At 35.6% G+C, this 12,888-nt stretch overlaps 1 protein-coding gene and 1 long non-coding RNA gene across 2 annotated transcripts in view; both read left to right on the top strand.

The window, feature by feature from the left end:
• Positions 1–12,888, top strand: part of LOC136241680 (roundabout homolog 1-like) — a 302,043-nt gene that overhangs the window by 53,081 nt on the left and 236,074 nt on the right. Inside the window, exon 2 of the mRNA XM_066032935.1 lies at positions 5,205–5,272. Within this exon, the coding sequence (XP_065889007.1) occupies positions 5,209–5,272 (64 nt within the window). The 5' untranslated portion in view covers positions 5,205–5,208. The remainder of the gene's footprint in view (positions 1–5,204; positions 5,273–12,888) is intronic.
• LOC136241706 (uncharacterized) lies at positions 5,740–9,946 on the top strand. The gene is made up of 3 exons (XR_010694382.1): positions 5,740–5,885; positions 9,129–9,303; positions 9,791–9,946. It is a non-coding gene; the product is annotated as an uncharacterized lncRNA (long non-coding RNA).

Here is a 12,888-nt window from a genome sequence, read left to right as displayed (position 1 = left end):
AATTAGGCCAAGTTTTGGGCCATTCAGGTCTCAAAATTGGCTAAAATGAAAGGAAATTTACAGCAGAGGTGCTTATTCAACACCACAGAGCTGTAAAACCACATACAGTCATCCCCAGGCTGACCAGAACTGCATTAAGGCCCCACACTGCACGTATGGATTGCCACTGGGCTTGGGAAAAGCAGCCAGCAAAACCAGATCACTCTGATTTAATTGTGGAATTAGATATTTTATTCATGTAGCTTTGTGTCCTTGGTAAAAAATCGAATCTACTGACATGGACGATAAGACCAGTTTTCTCAAACTGGGTCACATATGTCACTTGAGGTCTCAGAGTGGATCAAAGTGGAGCAATGAGCTTATAATACTTTAGTCGTATTCAAAGGGGTGGTTTTGTTATAGCCTTGTAAATGGTAAGTATATTATGCAACAGTCGGGAGATTGAAAACTGTAGTATGGGATTAGTCAAGCTGTAGCTTTGGTGGTTTGACATAATCACTGTAGGATTATATGGAACCACTCCCATTTGTTGGTCAAAAGTTTAATATGTTTTAGTGTTTGACAATAACTTTTGATTAATATGAACTTTACTGCATGACTATCCTACGCTCTTGTGCATAGATGATTTAAAGTAATCACACTGTACACAGTAGGGATCATGAAGGTTGGCTTTTCTGATCAAACTTTCACCCTAAAACCAGCCTTACAATATCTTCATGGTGCCTTGGCAGTATCGATTTGGTATAACCAAGCCCAAAGTGCCTTCAGTATGACCTGAAATGCTTCCAAAAAGTTGCTATGAAATTTTAAAGAAAAATTATTCAGTGGAAATTTTCTGACTGACTGACTGATTGAAATACTGACTGACTGACTAATGCCTTCAGTCAAGTGTAACTTGATAATGGCTAAGGATACGAGCTTGATATTTTCAGTTTCATGTCGCTTCATCCCTGAGACATGCCTTATGGCATAGCACAATATGTACAATGCATGCTTCATGTACTTACCTTTGTCCTCCTTTGTGTCCCATTTCTTTTTGCTGATAATCCAAGGTGTTGATTTGTGGTAGCTCGATGACTTCCCTTCATCTGCAAATGGGAACCGTCCATATTTTCTGTAGTGACTGGATTTATTTCAGAGGTGCTTCTCTTCCTGTTCTTTGTGTAACAGGCTGAACATTGTTTGTAGCAAAGCGTAATGGCCACTTCCACTTTTGAGTCAGTAATTGATAGGTTAGGCACGTGAATCATCCATATATTTCATGGTGACTGGATTGATTGCAGAGGCACTTCTCCTACTGTCCTTCATTTGTAGAACGTGCTGAACATAGTTGAAAGTGAAATGCAATGGCTTTTCCATGTTCGGATGTGCGTTCAGACAAAACATTAACTCTGGTGCCATTCTTTCTTTTGATTCAGTATGTTCAGTATGCATGAGTTCACCAGTCACAATGATGTTGCAAAAAGTAAACAAACAAGTATAAGGAATTATGAATTTAAAATCATAGACATAAAAAGTATAGGGAAACAAGGGAGGTCACCTACAACTGCAGATATACTAGTGGCCATTTAATCCATAATTCAGTCTATTCTATTATCCCCAATCGAACTTATTAACTGCAGCCAGCATTGTACTTGAAATGTACCTTTTTGTTCACATCTCTGTATTATATAAAATTAATGGGTTAGATTATACTGTTTTGCAGTGAAACTTCTAAAGTGAATATAATTATATACAGTCTAATTATCTCATGGTGAATATATTTGGGTATGTTTGATATGTAAACAAATGCAGTTTCTATGAAATGAGCTAAAGTTGAATGTAAACCAAACATATAATAATGTCTCCAGACAGGTAGGAAATAAAAATATATCCAGTCAACACTTAGTTACTGCCTCATTTGCTAAAGGGAAATGTCATATTTGTAATGTAGTTACCATTTGTTGTTTCTGAGAATTGGTTGTTTCCAAGAATTGACTTCTTGTAAGGTTCATGGCTGACTTAATTTTATTATGTTTAATGGTCTAAATAATTAGTGGGCTTACATGCATTATTGTGCATGATTTTGATTGTCTTATTGTTGGTAGCTTTCGTATGCCCTGAGGAGATTGTTGAACAGTAAGTACTGTACTACTAGTAGCAGATGGCCTTCTGGCCAGTGCAGTGTCTTTGAGCATTTTCAATGGCCTGCTTGAACAGAACCCTTGTGATAGTTGGGAAGAAACAGAAGTGAAATGTATTCCCTATTTAGCCATCTTTTGTGAGCTTCAAAATGTGAAATGCAAAACTATAACTCACTGGTTTCACTAGGAACCAGATTGTATTCCACATTAGTGTAAAAGTAGTGTACTTTGTTTTGTAAATGTGCTTCTTAAAGTTTTGGGTGAAATTAATGTATAAATATATTTCATAATAGTAGCAAGGATTCCACAGTGACACTATACTGTTGATATGTAATCTGTGGTTCCAACTTTCTCTGGTATGCAGCTGAGTTTGTTCATGCAGTTCCCCATAAACACTATTATAAGGCTGCACAGGATGTGGACATAACACATGAAGTTACAGTGGAATAAATGCATGGCTGCCTGTGAGGTCATGTATGTGTTCAGTAGAGCAATTTATTGTTCTTGTCTTGCACATTTATCACTATCTGTCACACAACTTTGCTACATGAATCATAATTTCATATAAGTATTCAGAAATTCTGTTTTAACTCTGCCTGTTTCTCATTGTGGTATGATTCACAACATCAAAAGTGACAATAGAGATGCATAAAATTTATTTGTGCGGTGTGTGGGTTTCATAGTTGTGTAAACCATTCTGGTAGTTTCTGACCTCATATAAAACAATACTTTTTCTTATGGAAGCATATAGGGTTGGGCATAACAAAGGTCTTTGTACATTTATCACTATCACTCAAACAAGTCTATCTGTCACACAACTTTGCTACATAAATCATAATTGCATCTTTTTGTTGTGATGTTGTAAAGTAGTATTGTATGCAGATGAGTTATGCTAAAATTGTGTAAAAATCGTAACCATGCCCAGCAGCATTAGAAAGCTGAAACCTGATTTATACACGAATGTGCTGTACCACCCAACAAATTGGAATTACTTTCATCTAAAAGTACTGTTTCCTATTTAACTGCTTAAAGTTGTCCTTTTATTACCTGGTAGAAGCTAACAAGTTATTCTTTCAATCATGGATGTGGAGATATTGTGTACTTGATGTATTTTCACTTACATTTTCACCACAAATGTAATGTTGTCTATGTAAAGCTACCTTGGACATTTTCCATTGTTTTAGTCAGTTTTTAGTTGTGTTGCAGTAAATTACATAAGGTAGAAGGAAGAGGTGATGGCTATATATATTGTAAGGAAGAATCTAAATACAGTCATTCATATGCTGAAAATTCAGAATGGAGAGGGAAATTTTCACTTTAATTTTTGGTGCCAGACAGACACTAATTGTGGTCAGACACAAAATGTATCTTCTAGGAAATGTCAGGATGTTTAGTCAGTGTATTCATAGTTTGTGTACTCTTTAGCTTCCTGTGAAAAAGGAAATAGTATTAATGTACTTACCTCTTAATTAAACTGCACGACCATATAAATGTTGTATGCAGCATACTAAGTGCAAAACTTACATTTATAACCTACTGTATGGGTTACTGTGAAGCATACAGGTGATGTGGTATCTGTTATAACAAATACCAACTGTCCATACATCCTCACATAACAAGTGGGCTAATACCTTCACCCACTACTGTGGGGTACTATTCCTACCTCCAGGAGGATTTGTCTACCTACTCATCATGTGACTCATGGTATCTGGATAGTGCACCACTGGTTAGGCATGGCTGTGTGTGAATGGCAGCCAAAGCTAAAGTCTTCTTTGCCTGGCATGCTGAGTAATCCTGATCACCTGGCATTTGTTGATCACACTCATTAGTCAGAAGTTGCCAAACTATTAGTCATGTCCATACAACATTTGTATACCTCATGTCTTAATTGAGCAAGCAATACTGTAATTCAAATAGGAAAGATCTGTACCTTAAAAGTGTTTTGATTTCAACTATTAATTTCATGTGACTTAAATGAGAGGAAGTATAATACATAGCTATGTAATGAGAACATAAGAAGAACATTCTCTACAGAGATTCTCATAGTTGGTATGATAGTAGACTGAAGCTCTCATGTAAAAAGCTGCTCTCTAAAATTCATTGTTGTTTCAGAATATCTTATGGGCAGAATTTTTAGTGTGGGAATTAAAATTGATGATTTGGCGGACACTTACAAAATCAAATTTTGCCATATTTATATTATTAGTGTTTCTAATATTTTTACTCATTGGACAAGCATGAGAGAAGCAAGACTGAACCATAGATTATAGAGGAGTGCATAAGTTCTTATAATGTATTCTTGCACGGAGAATGTTCCTGATCACTTTGTTTCCTTTTGCTACACTGAATAAATCTCTGTCCTCTCACATGAAAAAGAGTTTTCCAGTATGCAGGCCAATGAGGTAATTCGGCTCTTTGTAAATGAGACGAGAAACAAAAGCCACTCAGCTAGCTTGAGATGAATTTCATCATATTAAACTCTTGTAATTATCATTGAGTAAAATTCCAAATATTCTACTCGCCAAATTTTCAGTTTATACGGTATATTGCTGATTGCATTATAGGCAACTTCAGAATAGTGAAACCTGTGCTGCTCACTAGTGCCAAATATAATATATAGTAAAAATTTTCTTGGAACAGCAAACATTGTTAGATTATTGGATTAGAGAGGGGCTTCACTGTGTAAGATTGGCTTCACCAGTTGTGAATTCTTACATGCATGCCGTTGTACATGTGTTCAGTTTAGTTGGTATTTGTATGTGTACAATACTTATGAAAAACCATCATTGACTCTACTGAAACAACTACTGTATGTACCATAAGAACAAAAAAAAACTGCAGTAATGACCAGTACATACGGTAGTGGGAGATGAGTACATGGACATCATAATTCTTGAAATTCCTTTCTTCTGTACGTAAACTGATATAATATAGTCTCTTCCATTGCATGACCTTTATTCTTTATTCAGCAGTTGGCTGTGCTTCTTTAGTACATGTTGACTGCCATACACTTATACATGTTACATATTTGAAGCTGTTTCCAAAAGTATTGTTTTAAATTGTAATAGTTTCTCATTCTAGCACGATGGATAACATGATGTTACTCTTGCTGGTACTCCCATTGGGTGCATTTAGTTATAGTTATGACTGTAAGTAATACATATGTGTGAATCCATTGTAGTTACAGAATAGTTCAGAAATAGTGTATTTTGTAGATTAAATTGATCTAAGTAAGGGAATATTTTGGTGAAAGAGCTGATAAAATTAATGTAATCACATGGAATTTCCCAAAACAACTATCCAATTATTTGTAGGTATGTTGTTCTAGAATAACAACTATTAACAATCAGAGATGGCTAAACTGGTTTTGCACATCTTTGGTAAGGACATTATCCTAACCGGGGAATATTTAATTGGAAAAATAATAGTCTGTGTAAGCACGACCAAATTATTATTCTGGCCACACATTTATTTGTTATACAACCACACTGGCTTCCATTGGTCACACATGTCTTGATACTGTAATTATCTGCATTTAACTTCACTGGTTTATGGACACTTTGATTTGTGATTGCAGGTTTGGGGAAACCAACTGTGAACGTAAACTGCACTACGGACCATAAAGCGCATACACATACTATTAGTATATTTTGGCAACTGGATCCACCTCAAAATCTAAGTATCACACAGGAACAAATCTCATACCGCTTGGCAGACACTAGAGCAGATATTGAATGTCAAAGTACTAACAGGACTGTGGCTGTAAGTTGCATCATGCTATACTACACACAATGTATTAGCAATTCATATGCATACAAGTGAATAGACTTGAACGCTCTATTAGAATCTGTGTAGATGTCACTTAAAATTACATATTGTGTAAATGGTTTGAAGAAAGTTATACTTTTAGTCCAGTAGAATAAGTGGCTTTTTTGGCTGAACCTTGCAATATGGTCTATAGTTTATTTTATGCCACAAATATTTCTCCATACTATGGACAACTCAAACCACCTGCTGGACCTCCGTCAGCATTGGGCAAATTGGGATATTAACTCAGGAAATTCTAGTACTTTGGACATTCCATGCTAAATTATCAAAGAACTTAAAATATTAACCCACTGTTTTTAGATTTCTTCAAATTGGCATGAAGACGGTGCATCATGAGTCAAAGTCATATACCAAGTTTCATTTGATTCCTTTGATCTCATTCCGTGTTATTCCTGCTTGTTTTACTGGTATTTTACTGCATTTGTTATTGTGCAATACTTCTACTATTCAACTATACAATGAAACCTGTCCAACTGGATCACTGTACTGTATAATAAGGTCACCTGATTTAAACTGACCATTGTAACAGTCTCCTAATTGTGTCATTCATGTACACAGTGAATAGAGCACATGCAAAGTAGTAAATGATGGGATCCATGACAAAATAACCAAGCTGCAGACAGAATAGCCAAACTGTGAAGTAAATCACCAAACAATTGCTCCAATAATTAAAATATCAGCTGGACAAATATTTTTTACTTTTAGTTTATAGCTAACTCTGAATGATACAGTTGTAGTACCACTACACCCTTTGCACAGCTTGACTGTTATGGATTTGTTGTAACCAAGCACTGTCCCTGTATACCACTGCACTTTATAGAACACCGACTGTATATGTACGTACATGTACGCATTCAGCATGCACTATTATGAATTATTTGTGAAACCAAATTTGCACCGCATATGTGTGCCACACACATACATGTGGCAGGCTGTTGCTGACCCCAATACTGATATGCTGTTGATAAATGCCAATAGAGGAAATCATTAGTGGAGCAAATAGGTTGTAGCAGGAAAGACTAATTTTGTTCATGCAAAATAATGCAATGGATGCTCTTAAAGGCTGGATTTGTGTCTTCCACATGCAATTGCCAATTGTATGAATATTCAACTTTGCTTCTGAAATTTTTCTTCCTCCAATGTTCTATGTTATGACTCACAGCTGATGAAATTTCAGTTAATAACTTATTTCAAATCTAAATCAAGTTATGAATCATTAAAGTGGCAAAATTTGGTGTGTGGAAGACCTTCTTGCAAATTTGGACACAAAATGGCTAGTACACTGAGCACTTTTATATCATCGAAAGTTCTCTCTTGCATGCCAAATAGTAAGGTTACCAAAATTCTCATGCAAGAAGAGCAGCATGCAAGTGTAAGAGAATAGCACACCTTAAAGAATTTGATTTGATGTCCATTTCAGTGAAAATAACAAAAGGTACAGACAGAAGTGATTGAGCAACTTCAGTATAAAAGGCATGTCATGATCTATTATCTGTACATAAAAAATATTGTTAAGAGGTACCACACAGTCATACATACATGTGTACGTATCCTATATAAAATATAGCTAGAGGCTCTCACAACACTATTCTGGACACCTTAAGACTCCACTATACTATTCGTATTGGAAAGTTGTCCTGATCTCAGAGGCTTATTTGTATGTATGTTTTATACAAATATGACCTTAGACAAAACAATATTCTGGTTATCACAGTGTCCACATTTCAGGGTATATGGGAGCAGCTACTGTACTGCATGGATACCACCACATATAATGTCCCAAATAAGGCATAACTTCCATTATTCCTTGAAAATAGTCTAAGTGAGCTAGATGATACTGGAACAGGTGTGAAGAATCTAAACACCAAGCAGTTAATAAGCATAGATGAAGAACACACATATGCTATTCACTGTATAGTGAGTGCTTTGTGACATACTCTGCAAGTATATAGCAAGTACTAGTTATTGAGCTTACATTTGATGATCTACATATATGTACATTAACTTCTTTATGTATAAAACTCAAATTCTATCTTTAGCACCAATGTTATGGAACATTTTATAATACTGCACCTGATAAATTATTTGCACTTCATGGACTTCAGCTGGAGAAAGGGTGTATTAGCCGAGCTTTTCCACACCAACAAAAAACCAAAAAGAGGCAAATAATTATCACCAAGACACTTGATTTTATCATAATGATTTACGTAGAAGCATTCAACAGGAAAAGGCCAGAATTAAATTTCCTACCAGAAAACTGTGTTTTTTCTCTCGAGTCTAAAAGTAATGATAACCATTATAGTATAGCTTAGCTAACTGAAACAAGCATTAAAAAAAAAAAAAAGCAAACTTAAGAAGGTCAAGAGAGCAAATGTGACTGCATGGGCCTGTGAATTTAAGGCATGTGAGCACATAAAATTGCCTACTTTTCGAACTTTAATCACCTATAACTTTATGTACTAATGTGCTATAGCTTTGAAACTTTACGCAGGTATTAAGCAATTGATTGGCTTTATAATAAAAGTAGCAGAATGCAAATATTTTACTCCAGTACAGCTGAGATATGTCCTGTTGTGTGATAGGGTGTAGTTTGTGCCCACAGAGCATATGACAGTTATTGAGACATACGTAACTATGGTATGCATAATGATGCTTTCAGTGGTTTATGGAACTATTTAATAATTATACATTTTTCCATTAATTGTAATACCTCACATTTGTTAAATGGTCAGGTTATCAAACCATTTTTGGTAAAACTGAAACCCATAGAAGCTATTTTGTGAAATTTATATGGTTGCTATGCAGCTAATTAAACTTTGGTTGCTATAGCGAAATTCCCAAGGCTGACACCTGTCCAGCAGGTGGAATATTGTTTTAGGTATACAGGACAATCCAAAAGTGCATTAAAATAAACTATAGACCATTTTGCAAACTTCACCCTGCTGTCTGCCAGACTATTTTGAATAATCAGAGGAAAAAGAAAGAGGCACCAAAAACAAAATCCTGATGGTAGATAGATAATGCATAAATACTGATGGGATGGTTGCTAGGGAGAAATCTGTTCACATAAATTCAAGCAGCTACCTTAGATGAAAATCAAGGTTTACCCCACCAAATGTTTTGTGCCATGTTCACATGTGTATTATACTGTCAGTTACTTACTTGTGTATCCATCAGAATGACTATAGTAAAACTTCAGATGATATCAGTGAAACACATCAGTTAAGCTATGTGATCTCCACAAATTATCAGTATTATAAGTCTTGTAAAGTGTTGGTTTTCTATGATGATTTTGACGACCCTTTCCAGAATTTTAATATCACTACTACTGTAAAAGAGTGTCAACTTGAAGGTTAGTTATAAGCAAGAGTTCATAATAAAAGCACATATTTTTATGTAGAAATGTTTCATTATCAGCACAGCATAAAAATACCATCAGTTAGTTTCAAATGTCTGTGATTTAGACCATGTCACTCATGTGTAGCTCATCCTGTAAATACAGCAGACACGTAAATACAGATCTCTAAGTGGTAGGTATACTGCCACTTCACTCCTTTACTCTTACATGTGCATAGAACATGTTAAAATTTTGATGCACAATAGTTTTCATGAATTGGACAATCCAGTAGGGACTCATGCACATGAAAGTTAGGACTTTTCTATGCAAAAATATCTCCCAAAACCAGCATAGTTTGTAATGCTGTATATAGTACAAAGTGGAATGGCTATGTCACTTTTCAGTCAGGATGCATATTCCAATATAACTTAACCATACAATGTTGAACATTTATCATTCCTCTGCACTATCATACTTGTTACTATATTTTATCGCTTCTTAGATGCCAGCAGAGGATAATGACTATATCATTCAGACTTAAGTAACCTACAATTTCTAAATAACGATTATGCTACAACATAATACTGTATGTGTAACCATTCAAGATGTGTATGTATTTCACATTACTATTATGTATAATATGATTTAGTTTCCTGCATTTACGTACACAGTATGTACGTACCTCCATATAAGTGTCTGGCTGACATCCATGTATGTGCACACTGTACCTTAGTGCTACTACAGTATGTTTTGAAGATTTACATTGTGAAATATACAAGGTAGCTAGTATGATTTAATTTTTAATGAGTGTATAATAGCTATACAACAGGGATGTGTCCACTGTGGTCAGCAGTGGTCGGAACCAGCCACCACTACCACTCAACAACCACTGGAGATTCATACATTTTATCCTGTCTTGTAACCACCACTACTTTAAACCTGAACACATCCCTGATATACATGCTGTCAATTATTCAATTTCAAAACTGTACATCATAAAGTAAGGTAGTACTGTATATTTGGGATCGTGCAGTTTTGGGCTTTCTTGCTTGCCCAAAAATATCCAGCCTCAAATTTCCTTCATAACAGCTTGGCAGTATATTGGTTAGACATAGCCAAGCCCAAAAATGCCTTCAGAGTAACCCCAAACCCTTCCAACAAGTTTCTACAGAATTTTAAAAATTCCAATTTAACTGAGTTTTCTACTGACTAACTAACTGATGACTTCAGCCAAGCATAACCCGACAATGAATAAGGCCACTCCAAATAAATTCTCCGTTTCCCGTCCTGCACTCAAGCATATTTGCATGTGGGCGAGCGGTCCATTTCCAATATTCATTATAAGATTAACAGCTTTTTAAGCCATTATTTGTCTGGTAAAAGGCTGCATAAAAGCATGCATAAGCTTATTCCTTCCTTTTTAAGTAACAAAAATAGCACAAATGTGAAGTTTGTGTTGACTTGATAGCACTGTTGACAAGTGAGCTGACATGGTTTCAAGTGTCAACTATCAAAGTAATAGCTATGTCAGTCATGATAATTATATAGGAGGAAGTAAGAAATAAGGGCTGTAATCATATGGCTACACTATTAATTTTAATGAAGTTTAAGTGAAATCATTGTTTGTTGTCAATGTTGAACTTGCTGGTAACAGGCATTTCAACAGACTTTCTGAGAAGTTGGCGATTCAAAATCCTACCACAAATAATTGTTTTTCACTAGACTACCTGGACACAATTGGTATTATCATAATACATTGCAAGTTTAAACAATTACATTGGTAAAAATTCTCCTCAACATGGGTACTCTAATAAAGCAGTCAAAATATAAACTATAAACTACTCTAATAAAGCAGTCAACCACTCAAAACAATATGAGGGAAACCTGTCTTATTTCCCTTGACACAGCAGATTTAAATAACACAAAGCTACATGAATAAACTAATTTTATAATCAAAATCAGCTGGGTTTGAGTAGTCTGCTACTTTTCCCAAGCACAGTGGCAAGCCATATGAGCGATCTGGGAGCTCTGGCCAACTTGGGGATGGCTGAACAGATATTTGGCATTTAATAAAGCCCTGTACTGTAAATTTCTTCCAGTTTTGGAACCTGAATAGCCATAATTTGGCCTAATTAATTCATCCCCACATATCTTGTAAGCAGCCTCTTGCCCCACCATCACTATTGGAACTTGTCTAATACAGCCAACCTCAAGTTAAAAAAAGTATCTAAAATGGTAGGAACTTTGCCGTTGGATACTTATAGAGTTGATGCTCTGGAAGGTATGGAATTGGTGTAAAATGTGTCACAGTGAAAATTAAAAAGAAAGAAAATGCAATAGCTTTAACTGACCACTGGCAAGCTACAACACAATTACTTAGGCATCATTATTATAATTATTCCTTGTTCTCCATCACTGCCCACATCAATTTGCACCTAATTTGAATAATCATGTGAATGCACTATTTTATGATAGAAGAGGACACATAGTAGAGTAACGAAGTTTTAAGCAAGGATCTTAGAAAGAGTAATACTATATAGCTATGCCTTTCATTCATCCAGCTGTACCAAACAAAGTTATGTTTATACAAATGAATATACCGTGTGTGTTAGAGTTCCATTCTTCTCCTCTTAGTGGATTATCCTGTAAATTCTTGTCCTCCTCAGACCCCCCTAGCAGTGTCCCCTAGATTCCAGCTGCCCATAATATATATTATGGTTATGGCTATAAGTCACATATATGCAGTTGCTACTTGCTGCAACAGTTACACAGTGAGGTTTTAATATCTAAAAATTTCCTTTGGCTAGATTCCCAACAATGACATCCGGTATGACGTTGTTGCTCTACTGTGTAACCTGTTTAACTTGCTCCACCCCCTCTGTTTTAGAAGCTCCAACTTGAGAACATCATTGCTTGTTACCTACTTGAAAAGGACATCTGGATTCAGTGAAATAGACTGGTGGACTGGAATGGGTGGAATGGAACAGTATTAAGATAATTTCATCTGGTGGTAACCTCTTTATAGACCACTTCCCAACGAAGACCACCTCTTTATAAGGACCATTTTACTTTAATACTGACAACTACGTAACTACAAAAATCATACCTTTATCATTGACTTGTGGAATTCCTGATTAATTATAATTCCCTTTAACTGTAATTGGCTAGTAATCTGGTGCCCTTTTCAAATCAGTGTAGAGGAGAAAAAGGCGGCCAAATTACTAGCCAATTAGAGTTACAGGTAGCTAGGAATGCAGCAAGGCTGCACCAATTAATGATAAAGGACCAATGTTATATAGATTATCTCGATCTTTATTAGTATTTTTCATTGTATAGTTAAATTTATATATTCTTGTTCTTCCTAAAACCTTTTACAGCAAGCTTTTCCTATTACATGCACTGTAGCTCTGCTCTATTTACATCTTTCTGTATATTTGTACAGCCAAACTATGATGATTTCACTTTGGTGTTCTTGTTAAAAGCCCACAAGTTCAAATTTTGAAGGGGGTTTCCGGAACCCCAGGTACCCCCCCCTCCCCCCAATAGCTACACCCTGGAATTCATCTGTATGTGTATACTGTATCTTGTTTACAGATTTAG

The sequence above is a fragment of the Dysidea avara genome, chromosome 12 (assembly GCF_963678975.1).
Source record: "Dysidea avara chromosome 12, odDysAvar1.4, whole genome shotgun sequence".
NCBI classification, from domain to species: domain Eukaryota; kingdom Metazoa; phylum Porifera; class Demospongiae; order Dictyoceratida; family Dysideidae; genus Dysidea; species Dysidea avara.
This window is presented reverse-complemented; position numbering and strand designations above follow the sequence as displayed.